The sequence below is a fragment of the Hesperophylax consimilis genome, chromosome 4 (genome assembly GCF_061612785.1).
Source record: "Hesperophylax consimilis isolate HC1 chromosome 4, BYU_Hcon_1.0, whole genome shotgun sequence".
Taxonomy (NCBI): Eukaryota; Metazoa; Arthropoda; class Insecta; order Trichoptera; family Limnephilidae; genus Hesperophylax; species Hesperophylax consimilis.
The window spans coordinates 24,601,807-24,620,550 of NC_142839.1; the positions used below are offsets into that span (position 1 = coordinate 24,601,807).

The window sequence follows — 18,744 nt, forward strand, 5'->3', positions numbered from 1 at the left end:
ACTGCCACAGGAACGATGTTGTGTCCTCCGCCGGCGCCTTCAATCCGTCCGATGCCACAGTCACGCAATTGTTGATACATCTGAAACAAAACAACAAATAACAACTGCTTTTATTATTCAGCTCAGTAATAATGTCAAATAAACAATCGCGGGCTTTTTCACTCATTTTATTTTTAAAGAACACTTATTTTAGGCACATATCAGAAAACTTACGTTTTCTCTTCATTTATTTCATTTTTTTATAGTAAAATGTATAACAAAGTGTTTTAAATTATAATTTTCTTAACTAGGTACGGTTGATATCTTGGATTCACAGGGGTGAAATTGAATTCAAGTAATTTAAATAATCCCATGGTGAGAAAGGGAGTGAATTCAATTGCAGTGAATGATGCATTTATTAGAGATTAAAATTAATTAACTTTTTAAAACGCCGTTTAGTGACCACTGAACACAAATCACCTAAAGTACAATTTACATTTTTAAAGTTGGTGGCCCCTTGTTATGTTTTTAATGTTCCCAGTTTAAATTTCAAAAGCGCTTTTTGGCATTATCAATGAATGTAAATAGTTTCAATAAACAATTGATAGGGTACAAACCTGGACAAAGGTAGCATGGTGTGGGACGCGTCTTCCAGGAAACCTCATGCGATACTCCCTTACGGCTGCTCGTGAATTTCCATTGCAAAATCCATAAACAAAAACAATATCTGCTTGCTCGGCAGGTGGATAATTGAGGGGCATATTTCAACAGTAAAAACTTAGATAACAAAACAAAAACGAAACTAGAAACTTGATGACATGCGAACTCCCAAAACAGCACTGACCACTGATACGAGACGGGGTGGCGGGAACCACACGGGACTTGAGACAGAATATGTGTGAAAGAGATGACAGTAGCGCGGCGTTGCCAATTATTTTACCCCTATACTGTGGGCAGTAGCGGAGTGTGGAAATTTTATTTATTTTTTGTTTTTAAAAGAAAAAAAATGTTACCGGACAGCAAAGTGTACATAACATTTTTTACTCCAAATGTGCTAAGGAATAGCTGGTTAAAGTTTGTCGGGTTAGTGCCGATACACCCTGTATAGATTTAATGTTATATTCGGTTTAGTTTTAGTGTCCAGGTTTTTATATCCGTGGGGATGAAATATTTTTATGAAATTATTATTATTATTATTTCTTCTATTGAAGAATGACTTTACGGAATAATGAGAAATGTGAGGAGATTCCAAACCTCCAGTAAGAATATTCAAGTACAGTATATCCTTATAATTGGAAGTAGGTACAATACTTATTTGTATTATTTATGAAAGCGTGGTGCTGTGCCTTCCGCGAACAGGTCGCATGCACCAGATCAGGGTGCACCTGCAGTACCTTGGTGAGTACTCATTAACTGACTAACTGCCATTGATCATAGAAACAAAAGGAAATATAGCACTGTCACCGAGCTACGATCAAACTGCACGGGCTATCAAAGCGGCAGAGTCAATTATGCGTTTGGTATGTACGTGGAACAAAGGCGGTGTCCGCCCCACCCGCATTCCAATTTCAGATGATTTTCAAATACGACCTAGTGCAATCGACGAAACATTTTATTGCAATGTTTTTTTAGAAAAGACGATGCGATGCGAAGTAATGCGAAATCTTATGTTTTTGGTTTGAAAACTTGATCACCTAAAAATAATATTATTTATGCTTTAATTAAACACTGTGAGTAGAATGCAAATTATGCATTCGCTTGGTTGAACGCAACATTCGTTATAATCAACACGTTCATAGATGACGTTAATTTAATTATTTTATTAAAATATGCTATTGCAAGTTAGTTAAGTTATTTACAATAGACAAATTATTTGTTTGCGCCCATACATACGCAATATGAAAATGAATAAATGGTTTTGTTCATATAAAAACTTAATTCCTTCAAGAAAGGAATACAAATACTAATATTGTATTGGTGATTCAATACAATATTGCATTTGTATGCCTCTCTTGAAAGAATTGAGTTTTTATACAGACAAAAGTATTTATTTATATGTATTCATATTGTGTACCTACGGGCACAAACAAAAAAATGTCATAATATTGTAAAGCATATCTTGCAAAAAGCGTATTTTAATAAAATAATTAAATTAACGCCATCTATGAACACGTAGATTATAATGAGCATCGCGTTTAACCTTAATAAGTTAGTTTACATGACTACTGATTATGGTTAAACCCTACGTACCAATGAAAGGCTATATCATTGCTTCCCCTATATTTTCCAGTACAACTTGTACAATATCTCAGCGTGCATGTGGGCTTTTTGAAGCTATCGCCGGAGATCTGTGCCCGGCGAGCGTTTGTAACCGACCGATGCCCGTGATATCTCACATCAGACAATGATCCGATAAGTGAGCCCATACTTCGAACGCCAAAGCTGGCTCTATCTATATACCTCAATGGTTGTGGATTCGAATTTTTGTGCCACTTTAAAACACAGTTAAGAGAGTGTTTGCTTAAATACGCAATAATTATGGATGTTGAAATGGATACAGGAGGGTTCAATAATGAAACAAAACAGTGTATTAATATTTTCTGTATTCAACATAATAAAAAACAATGAAACAAACCATATTTGCATATAAAATAGTGTCACGGTTTCAGACTACCGCAATGTCAACACAATGACAAGAACCATTTATGTAATGGAAGGAATCCAATACAAACAAGTGACACATTTGATAGGAAAATATTTGATATAAGAATAGAACTTAAGACACTAAATAAACAAAGAATGTTCACAATGAAATGCTAATAAATAATTTGTCTTTTGATGCTGGATTATATTTTCAAGAAAAATATAAAATTAATGTAAAGACATAAACACAATGATAGGAAGAAATAAAACACAATTTACTTATTCAATAGATGTTTGTGACAATTAAATCTAATAATAAGCTCGATTTAGATTATCAAATGAATACATTCATATTATGCTTAAATTTAGGAAAACGTGAAGATTTTAAACTCGCCAATAGAAATATACATAAACCATGATATTAAGCAATTAATTACGTTATAACTTTGCAGCACACTTATTTTAGAAAGTGTTAAAAAGGTCCCAATTAATTGTATATCCAATAATATTATAAATGATTTCATTGTATTCAAATTTGCGCAAATTCTACAAGTTATTACATAAAGGTAAACACGTTACTTCAATACTTATTCCTAGGTCTAAGAATTCATTGTAAATTCCATGTTATGAGTTTTAAAATACTGTAGATATGTCATTTTGATTTTCTCATAACGTAGAAGGAAATAGTAAGGTTTGTAAAAGAATATAATTTACCTACATCTTATAGTAGTTAATAGACACTTTGATGAAGTTTGTAAATAAGGCTTATTAAATATCATTCAATTAAATTGCTTTAAATGAAGTAATAATAAAGAAAGGAGAGGAATATTTTTACATAAATTTACTACAAAAGCATTACACTACTGAATTCTGAATCTAACTGTTTCTAAAGAAATAATCACATAATTAAATACATAATAAACTTTATAAATAAGTTCATACTGCTACAAAAAACACCTTGTGGATAGAATTTAGTTAATTTCGATCTGTTTATGAAATAATAATATCATATTTTGGAAGCACAGATATGCGTTCAAACCACTTTAGTATTTACTAATCATTTCTTTTGAAACCGTCAACAACAACAAATGTTTACATTTGACTAAAATCAATGTGAATACGTCACTTATATTGTAAATCTGGTAACACCTCCAGCAACTTGTAACTAATTGTGACAAGGAGCGTCAGTGATGCCATTCCTATCGAAATTTCGGTAGATGTACCAATTTCAGCTAAAATCTTGTGAATTTGAGAAAATCAACAAAAATTTTGGAAAATCTACCAAATTCAGCTAAAATCCACCGAATATGTACTAGGAAATGTTCCTAAATTTTTTTGTAACCTCAGAAATTATTCTTCCCCAGGATGCGAACTATTGTAGGGAAATCGTAATTTTGACGACTTACCAATTTTTGCCACCAATCTACCGATTTTCATTTTCACGGCATGGCATCACTGATAATCACATCCTTTTCACATTGAATTGTCATATTTCAAGAGTTGCTCAATCTTATGTTTTGTTAATTCACCCTGGGAAGATTTAGCTGTTGTAACCAATAACCATGCAAAAGTTTGTTTGTCAATATTTAAAAACACGGTAGGTTCCATGTATTTTTTGTTAATTAAAAAAGTTTGTGCATAAAAAAAACTCTTAAACTAGTCTACTATCATAATATTTGTGGGCCTGGCCTATTTTACCTTATCGCTCACGTACATTGCCGATGGGAATATATGGCGAGCAATTGAAATAGGCCAAGCCTACATATTATATTATATTATGTTCTCGTGTGAGACTAGCGTAAAACAAGATTAATATGACGAAAATGAACTTTACCAAATGGAAATTTATATATTATGTAGATTTGTATTGAATGAAGATAAGTGTTTTAATTTATTATTGTTATGCTCTTTACACATTAATTTTACAAAAATATTGTCTGATATTATCATATAATTATTAATTTATAAAAAATAAGATAAGTAAACCAATCAATAAGTTATGACAAATATAAGAAAGTGGTAAAAAACAAATGATTTATTTGAAGTTAGCACTGGCATGGGCACATAGGGGGCTGTAGCTACTACGGGCACGTAGTCAGCTAATGGAACTTATTATGTATCGCTGTTCTTACCATATTATCAGTAACCAGACAGCTCTGCTGTTCCATCATATTGAAGTTAATGCTCCACAACAACAGCTAACATGATACACAAATGACAAAATAACAATACCATTTGGTAATTAAGAATAAATGGTACATATAACATTGAGTTTAGGTTTTTGTGTAAGCTGTGTCCTTAATCTGAATGCCTATTTAAGATACTTGGTACTGGCTACTTTTTACACCCGACTACTATACTGACTAACTTGACTAATGTAAGCAATATACTTCAACAAGGCACATAACATTTTAAACTCGTCTTTTATAAAGCAACACCGTAATGTATGAAGTGTTGTAATCACACACTTTCAACTTACTCCGTGGTCAAATGCTTATTATAATACATATACACACATCAATCACATCCATAACACTAATACATATCCTCATTGTTTAGTGATACATAGTGACAAACTACCTAATACATATGTACAAAGTATTATCAAATATTTACCAAAATAACCAAACTGTGATGAGATCTGCTTATAATGTTAAAACATGTTATGTTTCTAGTTCTCTTCTGTAATTCCAAATTTACAAAAGTCAAAACAAAACATGAAGGTAATACGTACTACTGTAACAATGAAAACATGTGTCTAAGCAAATCTTACATTTATTATTTAAAAATCAAAAACAGTTATTACTGTTTCTTAAATAAACAAACATTCATACTTTGCATGCAAATTCAACTAATTATAACAATAATAATTATAGTAACAATACTAATTATTATTATTATTAAGGAACCCTAAAATAAAACAAAAAGTATTTTTTAAATACTTCCAAAAGATTTTTTTGAAATTACACGTTGTTTAAGTTGGCTCAGATTTCTGTTTAAAATATATAAATAAAAATGTTAGTTCAAAATATTAAATATACGTTTTTTTAAAAACAACATCATCTGTTGGTTGTAAAAGCAACACGCGCTATTGTTTCTCTATCTGCACAGACAGATATAGCCACAGCAACGCATGGCGGGGACTAGTACTGAAATAATATAAAAAATTGAACATTTTTATATTGTATACCATACAACATACTAACCATACCTTGACTGGCCAATTAATATTAGGCCTAAAGAAACAGTTTATTTGTGGGTTGTTGTCAATTTACAAGTAGTGATAATTTTTTTATTATTATCAATAAAGATGTTTTTTTTTTTTTTTTTTTTTTATATTTACTCCACACAGGAGGCCCTGAAGAAAATAATTTCCCTCAGGGCCTATGTCATCTTTGGGGATGCTGTGTGGAGGGTCTTTTTGTGGAGAGGAAGGAGTGAACATGGGTCTTGAAGAGTCCCATGTTGTAGGAGGGAGGAAACACAGAGGCCGGCAGTTCGTTCCACAGCCGAGCTGTTGAACTTAAGAACGAATCATAGAAGCGACCCGTTCTCATGTGACAAGTGTCAACTGTGTACAAATGTTGGGCGCGCGTTTGGCGTGTATCCCGACTACGCACCGGTGCCGAAGGGATCAATGACGCTAGTTCCTCAGAGCATCTTCCATTGTAATACCGATAGAACAAGGACAGCATACCTACCTGACGCCTGTGCTCTAAAGATTGCAGTCCGCAATAAATAAAATATTTTTTTGATGAATTAGGTGGTAGTGTTCCCCAAACCAGAAATAAAATTCTTTATTTGATGTCAAAAAAAAAATCCTAAACCTACTACAAAAAATCACCTAACCACAGGGGGAAATTGAAATGAATGTCATGGAAGTTGAGTTTGTTTAAAATTATTTATCTTTTGGAAGAAAAATTCATAATAATAATTAATAATCAACATTTTAATGTCTTTTCAACATATAGTCAATAACGATAATGTGTTTTGTCTTGAAAATTACAAAACAAAAAATAATCATAATGAAAGATAATAATATTGATTGTATTCATAACAATTTTGACTAAAATTTTCGTGGTGGTTCCACGAAATCAAAAATTACATCTAGTTCTTAACATTAATGATTATTGATGATGTGATTATCATTGGCTTTCTGGATCGATCCAATCCACGCTCGCCCACTCTGGAAGCTCGGTTTCGTATTCCCATCCAGGGCCCTGGAAATCAACCGACACAATTAATTTAGTAGGGGGAATAATTAAATACTTATCAACATACACAAAAAAGTTTGTGTTCAAAGAAAAGTAATTAGGTTTGTTTTATTACAAGGAAAGATCTATCCATTAGAACTTGGTCATTTCCAATAATATTTGTAACACAATATAATGTTTGCATCAGTAATCAAATAAAATTTCAGTGATTTCATCAATAGATGTGAAAATAATCATTCAAGAGCAGCAATAATGTTTCAGTCCAAGAGAGAGATTGTAAGTGACATCATCGTTCCAGTATCTTCTGTCTTTTTCAGTTAGAAAAATGATAATAAAAAGGGAAAGATTGTGGTTATTAAAGGTTTTTAAAATAAGTAGGTATTGTTTATTCTATAATTTATAAATATAAAGACAGAACTTAGTCTAGGTGCACACAAGCAACTTTAGTTAAGGCAACAATTTCAAAATCCATACAAATTGAAAAAAAGTCTCCATAGTGTCACGTCGCCTCGTGAGTGCACCTCTACCGTTACCCGCAGCTAAAATTGCTCATGTGCCCCTGGACTTATTTTTTAATAAAGATTCAATTCTTAAATTAACACAAGAAAATATGTTGAAGTTTTACTAAAGAAAACCCATTAATTGGGCAATGAACAATATATTATATTGAATATATTGTTCATTGACCATGCCCACTCAACCACTGACCGGTCAGTGGTTGAGTGGGCATAGCGCTTGGGTCTCACCCGAGCGTCGCGTGTCCGATTCCTCGGCTGGCTAAGTCCTCCATCACAACACAAGCAACATTTTCGGCTTTCTGTGGTGGTAGTAGGAGATTTTCAAACATTGTTGGGTTATTCGTAACCCGGGAATGTTTGTCTTTCTTTAAAAAAAAAAAAAAAAAAAAAATGTATTTGGAAGCACTGTTATACCTGGTACTTCCACGCATGCAAGTACATGACTAGGTCGTTGGGGCGCGGGTCACGGTAGCGCACTTTGCACTCGTAGCAGTGCGGGTCAACCGACATCTTGTCCTGGTTGAACAACATGTCAGGGGCTTCGTGTCCAGTCTGGGTTGCCACTGTCACCTAAAACACATCAAAACAAAAGTTTTAAAGTACTCCAGAGAAGTATGAGTAACAGCAAAATATGTAGGATGTAGATAATATGATGCAAAGCAAACGGTTTCAGCTTCAGAGAAAATAATAATAATTGTGAAAGGGGGTTTTGTACATAAGTTATTACAAAAATAGAATCAGCTGGCGCACGGTGAAATTTCGCATTGGCGGTCAAGAAGTTAATAAAGGATCTCTGTTGTAGAATGAATGTAATGTTAAAAGCCTAGTAAATTAAATATTGAATGAAGATTTAAAAATATTTTTAATTTGCAGACTGCTGGTGGCTCTCCCCGTATGTGAATGATTCAAGCATAGAGAGATGCAAGGTTATAGCTACATCCTTTAGTGTGCAATATAGTTGCCAGAATTTTATTGTTCATGTGGCGTTAATTAATATATTGTATTATGTTGGTCAATGTAAAGTGTTGACAGGAAAAGCAGAGGAAGATCACAGGTGTTGAACTGATTAAGTATCACAGGTGTCTGGAATTTCAAGTCCGAAGCTCTTTGTACAGCACAGGACCGTGAGCTATGGAGGGGCTGGTTCATGAGGGTAATTGGAAGGGGGGGTCACCGACCTTACGTCCATGGTTCATCATGGGCTGTGTAGAGATGGATACGGTGGAGTAGGCCTGGTGTGGTAGGTCGTCCCGGGACTTGGGCTGGTATATCTGGTCGGCCTGGCTGCCAATAGACAGGGTGGCCACGGGGGCCAGAGGGGCGGGAGCAGGGGTGGGGGATTCCAGCGAGGGCGACGACTCTCGGGAACCGGAGCCCGCTTCCATGTCGTCTTCTCCGCCCGACACGTGACCCACTGCAAGTACAAACATAGAAAGACATTAGACTTGTTATTGAAAAGACAAAGGTTGAGGCTGGTTTGGGGAGACCCTTTGACCTCTCCAACTGGTCTCTCGACCCATCGCCTTGCACCGCAGTGGGAGGGATATATTCATGTCCGTCAATCCTGGACACACTAATCCCTAGATTCCTACTAAATCCTCATACCTTTTACTTTCCCAAAACTTCTTCTCTTTCCTTTCCTTAAAAAAGACCCTCCACTCAGCATCCCAAAAGATGACATAGGCCCTGAATGGAATTATTTTTCCCAGGGCCTCCTGTGTGGGGTTAATTTAAAAAAACAAAAAGATAGATTTGAAAAGATTTATTAATTATTTACCAACCTGCCAAATTCAAATAACCTAATTTGAAGCTGTATATAAGATGGTGGGGTGCTGTTTATAACACACTTAACCAAATTAATTGTTATTTTCACTGTTCGATGATGTCCTAACTCGTCCCAAGCATTTATAAAGGTAGTCTGTTATTTAATAATTTCTCTGACTCTCACCATCTCCTTTGTCCAGATCCATGTCAGCCTTTGGTTTGAACAAAGACAGTTCCGAATCTCCATCCATGCCGAGCCAGTTCTCTGCATTGTGTATGGAGATCAGGTCCTTCACCAGCTCTTCATCCGACTTCCCTCCCAGGTCTCCACCCTTTCCCTTCAGAGGGCCAAATACAGGGTGGTTGTACAGAGGGTCATTCACAACAGGGTAACCTGAAAATTATATGAAATATTCAAAATATTGAAAGAAACCTTTATACAGGGAAAGGCAAGAAGCATTTTATTTATGATAAGTAGGAAAACAGGCGGAAAAATAGGTAAGTGTACTTTTTAGAAGGAATGTATGTAATAATTTTACATAAAAATAAAAGAAGTTATTTTCTTTAAATTTGAAGTGCCGAAAAGGGACTCGCTGTGGATTTCAAACTCAATCTGTTAGGACGGGTTGTTTCGGAGAACTTCAACAATTCTTCAAATTTCAAAGTTAATTTTCAAGTTCTGTGAAAGATATATTTGAGTTATGTTTATTTCAGATCTGTCAAGCAACTAGCCTACAATGATATAATAACAGAATTTGAATAGGACTTTCACAGAACCCGTAAATGAACGTTGAAATTTGATGAATTGTTCAAATTCTCCGAAACAACCCGTCCTTAGTCTCCCAGTTGAGTGTCCTATGTTGTCCTTTAAACTAGCTCTATGGTTTCACAATATAAATGTTGTGTTTCACTCTCTCTTTTTGTTTCTATTATATATGGCAGTTAGTCAGTTGATAATTACTCACCAAGGTACTGCAGGTGCACCCTGATCTGGTGCATGCGGCCCGTGCGCGGCCGGCACAGCACCACGCTGGTGCAGCCGTTGTAGCCCAGCCGCTTGAAGGTGGTGGCGCACTCCTTTCCGCGCGGAGACACGCGGCACACACCAATCTTGTAGCTCACCACCTCGATGGGCTCGCGGCACTCTATCTCCTCTCTGGAAAACAACCATACATTTTATTATTTAAATATTCAAATTAGGTCATAATTATTCAACATTAAGAGTCAGATTTCCATTTTAATTGTTTGTAGGAATCGATGCAGTGGCAGCCTGTGGATCCAAAAGAGATGGGGACACATAGATAAAAATAAAGAAAATTATTAAAAACATGTGAGATTACCCTCGCATAGAAAACTAGTCCTTTCTAGGACACATAAGGCAAGAAATAGTTCTGTAAGCCATGAACCAATAAAAAATACGTCGTATGCCTTAGTAGCCTTAATAGCCTTGCATAGAAAACTAGTGTTTTCTAACAAATATAGGGCAAGAAATAGTTATCATTTATTGTTTCATAGTGCTTTCACACAAACGAAATATTGAATTCCGTAAGTCTAAACTTAAACTTTAGGGTATATAATGTAAGCCATAAACCAATAAAAATACGTAAGAATAGTCTCGCGTAGAAAACTAGTGTTTTCTAGTAAATATAGGGCAAGAAATAGTTATGAAAGAAATAAACCAATAAAAATACGTAAGAATAGCCTCGCGTAGAAAACTAGTGTTTTCTAGTAAATATAGGGCAAGAAATAGTTATGAAAGAAATAAACCAATAAAAATACGTAACAATAGCCTCGCGTCGAAAACTAGTGTTTTCTAGTATGCGTATAGCGTAATCTGTCAGTCCCATAATACGAAAATGAGAACGCATGCGCCGATTATCAAAATTCCGGGCACTTTTCATATGTGCCCTGCGATATTCTGTTTTCTGAGGTACCAAGTATATTGTCAACGGTCAATTGAAGACGGAAAATTAAATGTTAATCGTAATCACGTTAATAAATAATATGATGTGAGAATGTTGACTTATTTAAAAATATTGTATGTAAACTATTAAGTCATAATAATAATAATAACTAGTAATAATACAAACGCTGCAGCCAATTCCCCTATTTCTCGCATCCTTCAAACATTCAACTCAATTCAAACAAGCACAAATACCGATATATTTTTTGATTCTCTCCCTCTATTTAAGAAAAACTTTTTTAGCACACTGAATTCGCCCACATAACACACACAACCACACACAGACACACATGCACACGTACACACACACACCTCTCTCCTTCCCCAGCACACTAATTTAACTTAACTTAAAAATGTAACTTAACCGTAAAATGTATAATATAGGTACCTCATATGCATATATGTCAGCGACATGTCATTGGTACCAATTATTGTACTAACTTTTATAATTTTGTAACTATTGTCATCTATGTAATTATGTACTGTTTGTTTCTGCAATAAACAAAAATTAAAAATAAAATAAAAATAATCAGTCAGAATCATGATTAGTAAAAAATGGGCGCATGTCCTAGTGGCCTTGTTGAATAAATGCACAACGTAGAGTGCAAAAATGAAGTATTGTCATTGGAAAAGGAAGTTGAAAAAGAAGTTGTTGGTAGGTACCACACCTAATAAAACCAATACCACATTTAAGGGGATTGTTAATATGTTGCAACGGATTTGCAATGCTATTTATTTGGCAAGCAGCATACGAATGCAATAGACTTTTTAGACCGTAAGCCTTTCCAGAGTATGCCAGGGCGGAGTGGAAATACGTTCCACGATCTTCCAGTTGGGTGACAACGTCCCGGCATCGGCATGGCGGCATCCGACAAGGAGAATGAGTAAAAGCCCCGGGGAGGAACGGAGGAAAGAAGGAACCAGGACCGGGAGACGGAGAAGGAGAAGCTCGTAAAGGTGGCGTTTAACTGCGGAAGCCGACACCGCGTAAATAACAGCAACACGTAGTCAGTAGTCTCCGAGGATCGTGGTGGGTACAACACTACAATGTGTTAACAGACACTATGCACTATTACAAGTGTGCACGAAATAAAATTATCTTCCGCAAGAGAATGTAACGAAAACGTGGGGGAGTAAAGTTGCAGATACTATAAAACTGTACTGCATTTACACGTTAGTGCCTGTATTTTTCCAAGACGTGATACACCGAAGTAGTATTGAAATAAAGCGACTGAAGATGATATTACAATATCTATTTGTGAAACTGTTAATTCGAGATGGAAATTAAAATATTGTATAACCTTTTAACACTTTCTTACAGAATACCCACATGTATACAGGTCTGAAGATATTTGTAGGAAGGTGAAACTGGACCGGTCAATAATAAACAAAGGCAATAAATATATTGTTTAACAAAATAAGTTATGACTCCCTAAACACTTAAACGACAAAGAACACCAACAAAAAATACGAATGTATAAAATAGTAAATCCGCATCGCAAATAAAGAAGTATTTATAAGTGATAAAGTGATGCTTGAACTGTATAATGTAAACTGAAGCCAAATCAAGTAAATGTTCACAAAATGGAGTAAATGTTCACCAAATTGAGTAAATGTTCACCAAATTAGCTACCGCTACCCAAACAAACTACAACGCTTAGGGTAGATTTAAAGAATAAAATGTTATTCAAAATATAGGCAATCTTAACTATTTTGAGAAAACGAAACTTTTTTAGAAGTAGATATTTTATTAGAGTAACAAAAGGGTCATATTTAGATATCATTTCAGAATAAGTTGGTGTTCAAGTTTTGATAAACATTTACTACTTTTGGGAAAACGGTATTATTTTTGGTGTCAGTTACTTTATTAGGCTAACGTAAACTTATAGGTAAAGTTTTACTATAAAATAGTGTGTCATATTTTGGTGAACATTTACCTTTTTTGGGTTGAAAATGTATTTATTGTGTAAATTTTGACTCTATTTGGTAAGCAGTTAAAAATAAGCCATAAATAAATGGGAAAAGTGTATGAAACTACCTACCGAGGTAGATGATGAATTTAAAACATTTAAGAGAAACAATTTTTCTAAATTCTTTCTTAAAATAATAATGATGTTAAGTTTTCAGAATGTTGTACAAACTTACGTTCAACATCTCGAAGTTTGTAAAAACTAATCAAGATATTCAAAGACGCGGGTCAAGAAAATTGTAAAATCCCTTCAAAATGAAATCAAGCTATTCGAAAGCAAAGAAAATCGTTAACAAAGGAGGTTTCAAGATACGTGGTAGAAAAACATATTCATAGTATAAACATTATGCGAAGGAGGGATTGAAATGACCGGCCTACACGCACCGTGTGTCGAGAGAAAGGAAAACTTATCGGACTAATGTTAGCGGAGAATTCAAAACTTCTGAGGTAGATTCGTTTATGAATACATTTCGTGACCCCCTATGCGCAGTTCACATGTCAACATTGGAAATGTGTATTAAAATAAGTATATTGTTACATGCATTAGATATTATTCAGAAGTAAAGTGCTAGTAAGGTGATTATAGAATTTTCTGAAAAGCGAAACTACAACCTTAAATTAATTACTGTAAAAGCGGACAATTCATTTTATTTACCGATGTGATAATTGTGTGAGGCTTTTAATGAAAACGCACTTTGAAGCGTGTCAAAATGATGTTGGCTTTTAATGCGACAGAAGAAGAATTTTTGTAAAACGATTTATTTATATTATTGTGTTTATTCGTTAATACATATTTTTTAAATTTAATGTGACAGCTGTTTCAGCGTTCAAGGCCATTTTCAAACTGTGGTTGGATACGTTGAGACGACTTATTTATATGATTCTATTTACCCCCACCAAAATTGAATTGTATGATGTCTAAAATGATTTATTAACGGCTAAACAGAATTACCGAGAAAGTAATGGTGACAATAATGATTCTCTATTCTGTGAGGGACTTTGAAATCTGTTTACCCCACATTAAATGGTAACGTTTTCTTAATTATTTAATGACGTGACTGCTATTAGCTTATTTACATGTGTTAATTTGTTTAGGACTTGTTAACATACTGAGAAGTGGGGATAACAAATAATAATAACATTATTTAGCTTTTGTGGAAGGCTTATTATTATGTTGGATAAACACGTGTTTCGACTTTCTCATAACATATTCGTGCTTTAATGATAACTTGTTACGAAATTTATCAAATCATTCGTAATAGGCATCCAGTCTTATTTTTAACAGGAACATGAATAATTTGACCAGATTTATAATAAATTAACAATATTTCATATCAGTAAGATTTTCCGTGTACAACTGTAAAAGCAAATAGCATTTTCGGAACTCGAAACCATTCTTTCGTATTACACATTACATGCCGAGTTGAGCATTTCTCTTTGCCAGTCAACCCTCTGAGTATGAAGACAAGCGTGCTATTTATCATATTCATGTAGTAAGGAACAAATTCCACGTTGGTTTTAATAAAACGACATAGGAATGGGCAGGTATAAGGTAAGGCAACCACAGCCTAATACGGCTGGTAGAATTTGCAAGTAAGCGGGAGGCGCTTCCCCCCGGCTTGAAAATTCGAATAACGCAACCGTAAAGGGTGGATATTTTAAAACAAAGTAAATCCGGCGATCGTTTTGTGCAGCGCGCGAGAGTATTAGGTACTGGGGGTATGTAAGGATTGTCAGGGTCAGGAGTGGCGGGCAGCGATATGCAATGTAACCCGTCAACCGTAAAACCGCGCACTGAAAACTGCAGCAACTATGAAATGAAAACCGTCGTCACTCTATATACGGATTCGTTATGCAAACGTGGATTTTTGACGCGGTTATTGTTGAGAAATATTTGTATTTTCAGTCGTTTAAGGTCATATGAGATCAGTTGATTGCGATATACTTTACGCCAAAGGGCAAATGCTAATTTATTCATTGAATGCAATGCAATCATTTGTATAAAATTATCATTAATCTGCAAGCATCGACGCATAGTTTTATATCTCTAATAAATAGTATAAAATATAGTCGCTTTTCGCGTCTGTCTGTTTGTGCGCTCAGTTCATCTAAACTACGCACCGGATTTTGGTAGGGTTTTCACCACCATATAGAGAATTTCTTCCGGAAGGTTAATATGTATGATACATGTATATTATACTAGAGAATAGTCGATGATTTGTAATCAAGTCGTAAAAATTTTTTTATGGCGCTTATATTGCCTAACGCTGGCTAAACCTTGTGAAATACATCAAAACAATGTACTACGGAATTGTATATCTCCTAAGGATAACTCTCAGCAACGCCAGGTACACGTCAGTTAGTTAATTTATAATATGATACTTTGATACCTACAAGACAAGACTTTGAAATAATATTATGTAGCTAGAATGCGTGACTTTCAAAACCCGTCCATAGATTAAACATATAATAGATGTTTGTTGAAGTGTCGAAAGAATACTCACTCGGGAAACTCCCCCTCGACTCTGCAGACGTACTCCTTGTTGACCTGTCGGTTCCTGATCTGGTGCTCCATCTGGCGGGCCTTCTTGGGACTCCTTCCGAATAATAATAATCCTGAACAAAACAACACAGAATGAAATACACTCTTCCCAAGGGTTTAAAAATAGAATATTATCTTATGTGGCAGATAAATTTTAACAACTGGATATCGTGTTTCGAAAACTGATCACAATACGAATTCCGTTTCATAGTACCTTAGGGTTCCATGATAACTCCTCAAAATGACAATTCAACACACCTTTAAAAGGTGATATAAAGTCACTAAAATGATGAAACAAAAACGGGTTTAATCACTTTTAATAACTTTATTACAATTTGTATAGGTGTGTTGAATTGTCATTTTGATGAGTTATCCGGTCACCGATAGTAACATATTTTTAGAATTTAAAAAAAATCATCGAACAGCAAAATGACATTAATTTATTAAAAAAAACCACTATTTCTGTGTAATTATTATTACGGCCTCACCATAGTTTAATAATGCCTTCAGAAGGCGAAACAACTGTCACGGGTAATAATAACTACACAGCAAATTTTTTTTATAAATAATCTGTTTTTTTTTTTTTTTATAAATTGAAAAATAGAATCATATAATGAATAAAAGGAAAACTTAAAATGAAAATGGAGTTCCACAAATTAAACATGAAAACATTCAATAATTTAAAAATTTGACCCAGCAATTTTTTTGAACACTTTTTTGCAATGTTTATAAGATTAAGTTAATACGATTACAATATTGTTTGGAAAAGTACACATAAAAAAGGATTAATTCATCGCATGAAAAGTACTACCTAAACTATACCTACTAAATTCGCATGCCACGTATTCGTAAACAACAAATCTTCCACAACAGCAGGTACCAACAGATGCGACAACCGAATTTCAGTGAATTATGCTGCGACCAGTTTGTGCTCGGAATGATTGGATTAAAATACATAATCAGATTTACGCAACGGGAATAGTGTCAATTTTGCAAAGGCGGTTAAAAATTATGCAGTTCGTGTGATCATACTAATATGAAATATTGTTAATTTATTAGAAATCTGGTCAAAATATTCGTTTTCCTGTTAAAAATGTGACTGGAGGCCTATAACGAATGATTTGGCAAGTTTTTTTTTGCAATTTGTTATTTTTTGAATAGATATAAGTCCAGTACTACAGGGTTTTGCAATAAGAGGTGTTATTTTGAATAGCCCACTATTTCCGTAGATGTTACTTTTGAAGCTGTCATTTTTTGACATTTGACAAGTAGAAACTACGCCATTAATAAAAATGGAACGATACACGCTTCAACAACGCATTGAAATTATTAAAATTCACTTGAGTGAATCAAATGAAAATCATCTTGAGTGATGAGGCCCATTTCCACCTCGGTGGCTTCGTCAACAAGCAAAATTGTCGCATCTAGGGGCTCGGAAAACCCAAGAGTTATTGTTGAAAAGCCTCTCTATTCTCAACGTGTGACTGTTTGGTGCGGTTTATGGTCCGGCGGAGTCATTGGACCTTACTTTTTCGAAAATGAGACTGGAGCAACAGTTACGGTGAATGGATTGCGCTATAGAGAGATGATTAATGATTTTTTATGGCCGGAATTGGATGGTATTGATTTGGACAACGTTTACTTTCAACAAGACGGCGCTACGTGCCACACACACAACGAAACCATTGATCTTTTACGATTGAATATCAAAATAACACCTCTTATTGGAAAACCCTATATTATATTTCTCACGACTTCAAGAGCTATTAATCGTGTAAGGTATTTAAGTAGGTCAAATATATATGGAGGTATGATTTAGAATTAAAGCATGATTAGTAGACCCACCTGATGTTAGCCGATCGAGCCGATGGATGGTCCTCAGGTTTTTGAGATTATATTCCTTGGCCAGGATAAACACAACTGTATTATGGCGGTAACGGCCGCAGGGATGTACCTAAAACATAAGATTAGAAGATAATTCAAGTGAAATGATAATCAATATAAAACTAAAAATCACCAGTTAGCAGGTAAATAAATTCATTTACCATTTTGAATTAAGTCCAAAACAAATAGTAATGAGTTTGAAAGTTCATTATAAAGTTTTGTAAAATATTTTGAAGTGGCTGCAATATCAAATAAGCAACGTCGAATGAAACCAGAAGCCAAACGAAGCACTAACTTGAGAGTTACTCCTTTGGTTACAAGTTTGAGTGAATAATTTCAAAGATTTGAGTTGGGTAAATTGTTGAAGTACATTCTTCGACAGACATTGAGTGGCGCTCATCACCAGCAGCGAAGTGAGTAGTGGAAATCTTTTAAAATTTAATCTAAATTAATTGATTTCTTAACATTCAAATTTTCTTAATTAAAAAAAACGCTGCTGAGAAAACCTGTAAAAATCAGTCTACGGTTTACAAAAATATAAATAGCGGCGTTATAAAAAATGAACAAAGGATGCAAAGAAATAGCAAATGATGAAACATGCAATAAGCTGAGGTTTATAATTTATATTACAGCAAGTTACTCGTATATGCAAAATCAAGACATTAACAAACATACTTTTAACGAATTTTTTAGAACACTAAATCCAGGATTTTACTTGCTTATATGAAATATTGTTAATTTATTAAAAATCTGTTCAAATTATTCGTTTCCCTGTAAAAACGGGACTAGTGGCCTATAACGAATAATTTGACAAATTTCATAACAAATTATCAGTAAAGCATGAATATGTTATGTGGAAGTCGGAACAGTCAAAATAATAATAATATCGAATCTCGTCCATTGTATTTATTCGGACAAAGCCACCCACGTTGAACACGTGTTCAGATATATTCTGAATGACTAATATTTTACTAGGAAATTGTCATGCAGTCACATTTTAACAGTATCTAGATTTTAAAAAGCCGTACTATTTTTTTTCCGTGAAAGAATGTTATCCAGTGATATTGTTTTTTCCTCAAACCATTACGCTTTTTATGTTAACGTAAATATACAAGAGCTACAAACGTGACAGGTTCACGTAAATTGCGAAGGAGAACATTCAATCACTTCGTAAAAGGGTTCCATAAAAGACATTTTCTAACAAACCGTGAATGATGAAAAATGTCCAATGTCATTTTTACCGTAAAAAGAGTAAGGGCGAAAGATAA

At 34.4% G+C, this 18,744-nt stretch overlaps 1 protein-coding gene across 9 annotated transcripts in view; it reads right to left on the minus strand.

Annotated features, from left to right (window-relative positions):
* Window positions 1-2,571: 2,571 nt before the first annotated feature.
* The window catches only part of LOC149424418 (pseudouridylate synthase RPUSD2-like), a 567,139-nt gene continuing 550,966 nt past the window's right edge, over window positions 2,572-18,744 (minus strand). For all 9 annotated transcript variants that reach the window (XM_089651541.1, XM_089651542.1, XM_089651547.1 and 6 more), the window contains 7 exons: window positions 17,438-17,546; window positions 15,555-15,666; window positions 10,084-10,274; window positions 9,303-9,512; window positions 8,533-8,768; window positions 7,769-7,924; window positions 2,572-6,842 (listed from right to left, as the gene is read on the minus strand). In XM_089651541.1, coding sequence (XP_089507667.1) covers window positions 6,768-6,842; window positions 7,769-7,924; window positions 8,533-8,768; window positions 9,303-9,512; window positions 10,084-10,274; window positions 15,555-15,666; window positions 17,438-17,546 — 1,089 coding nt within the window. In that variant the 3' untranslated portion in view covers window positions 2,572-6,767. The remainder of the gene's footprint in view (window positions 6,843-7,768; window positions 7,925-8,532; window positions 8,769-9,302; window positions 9,513-10,083; window positions 10,275-15,554; window positions 15,667-17,437; window positions 17,547-18,744) is intronic.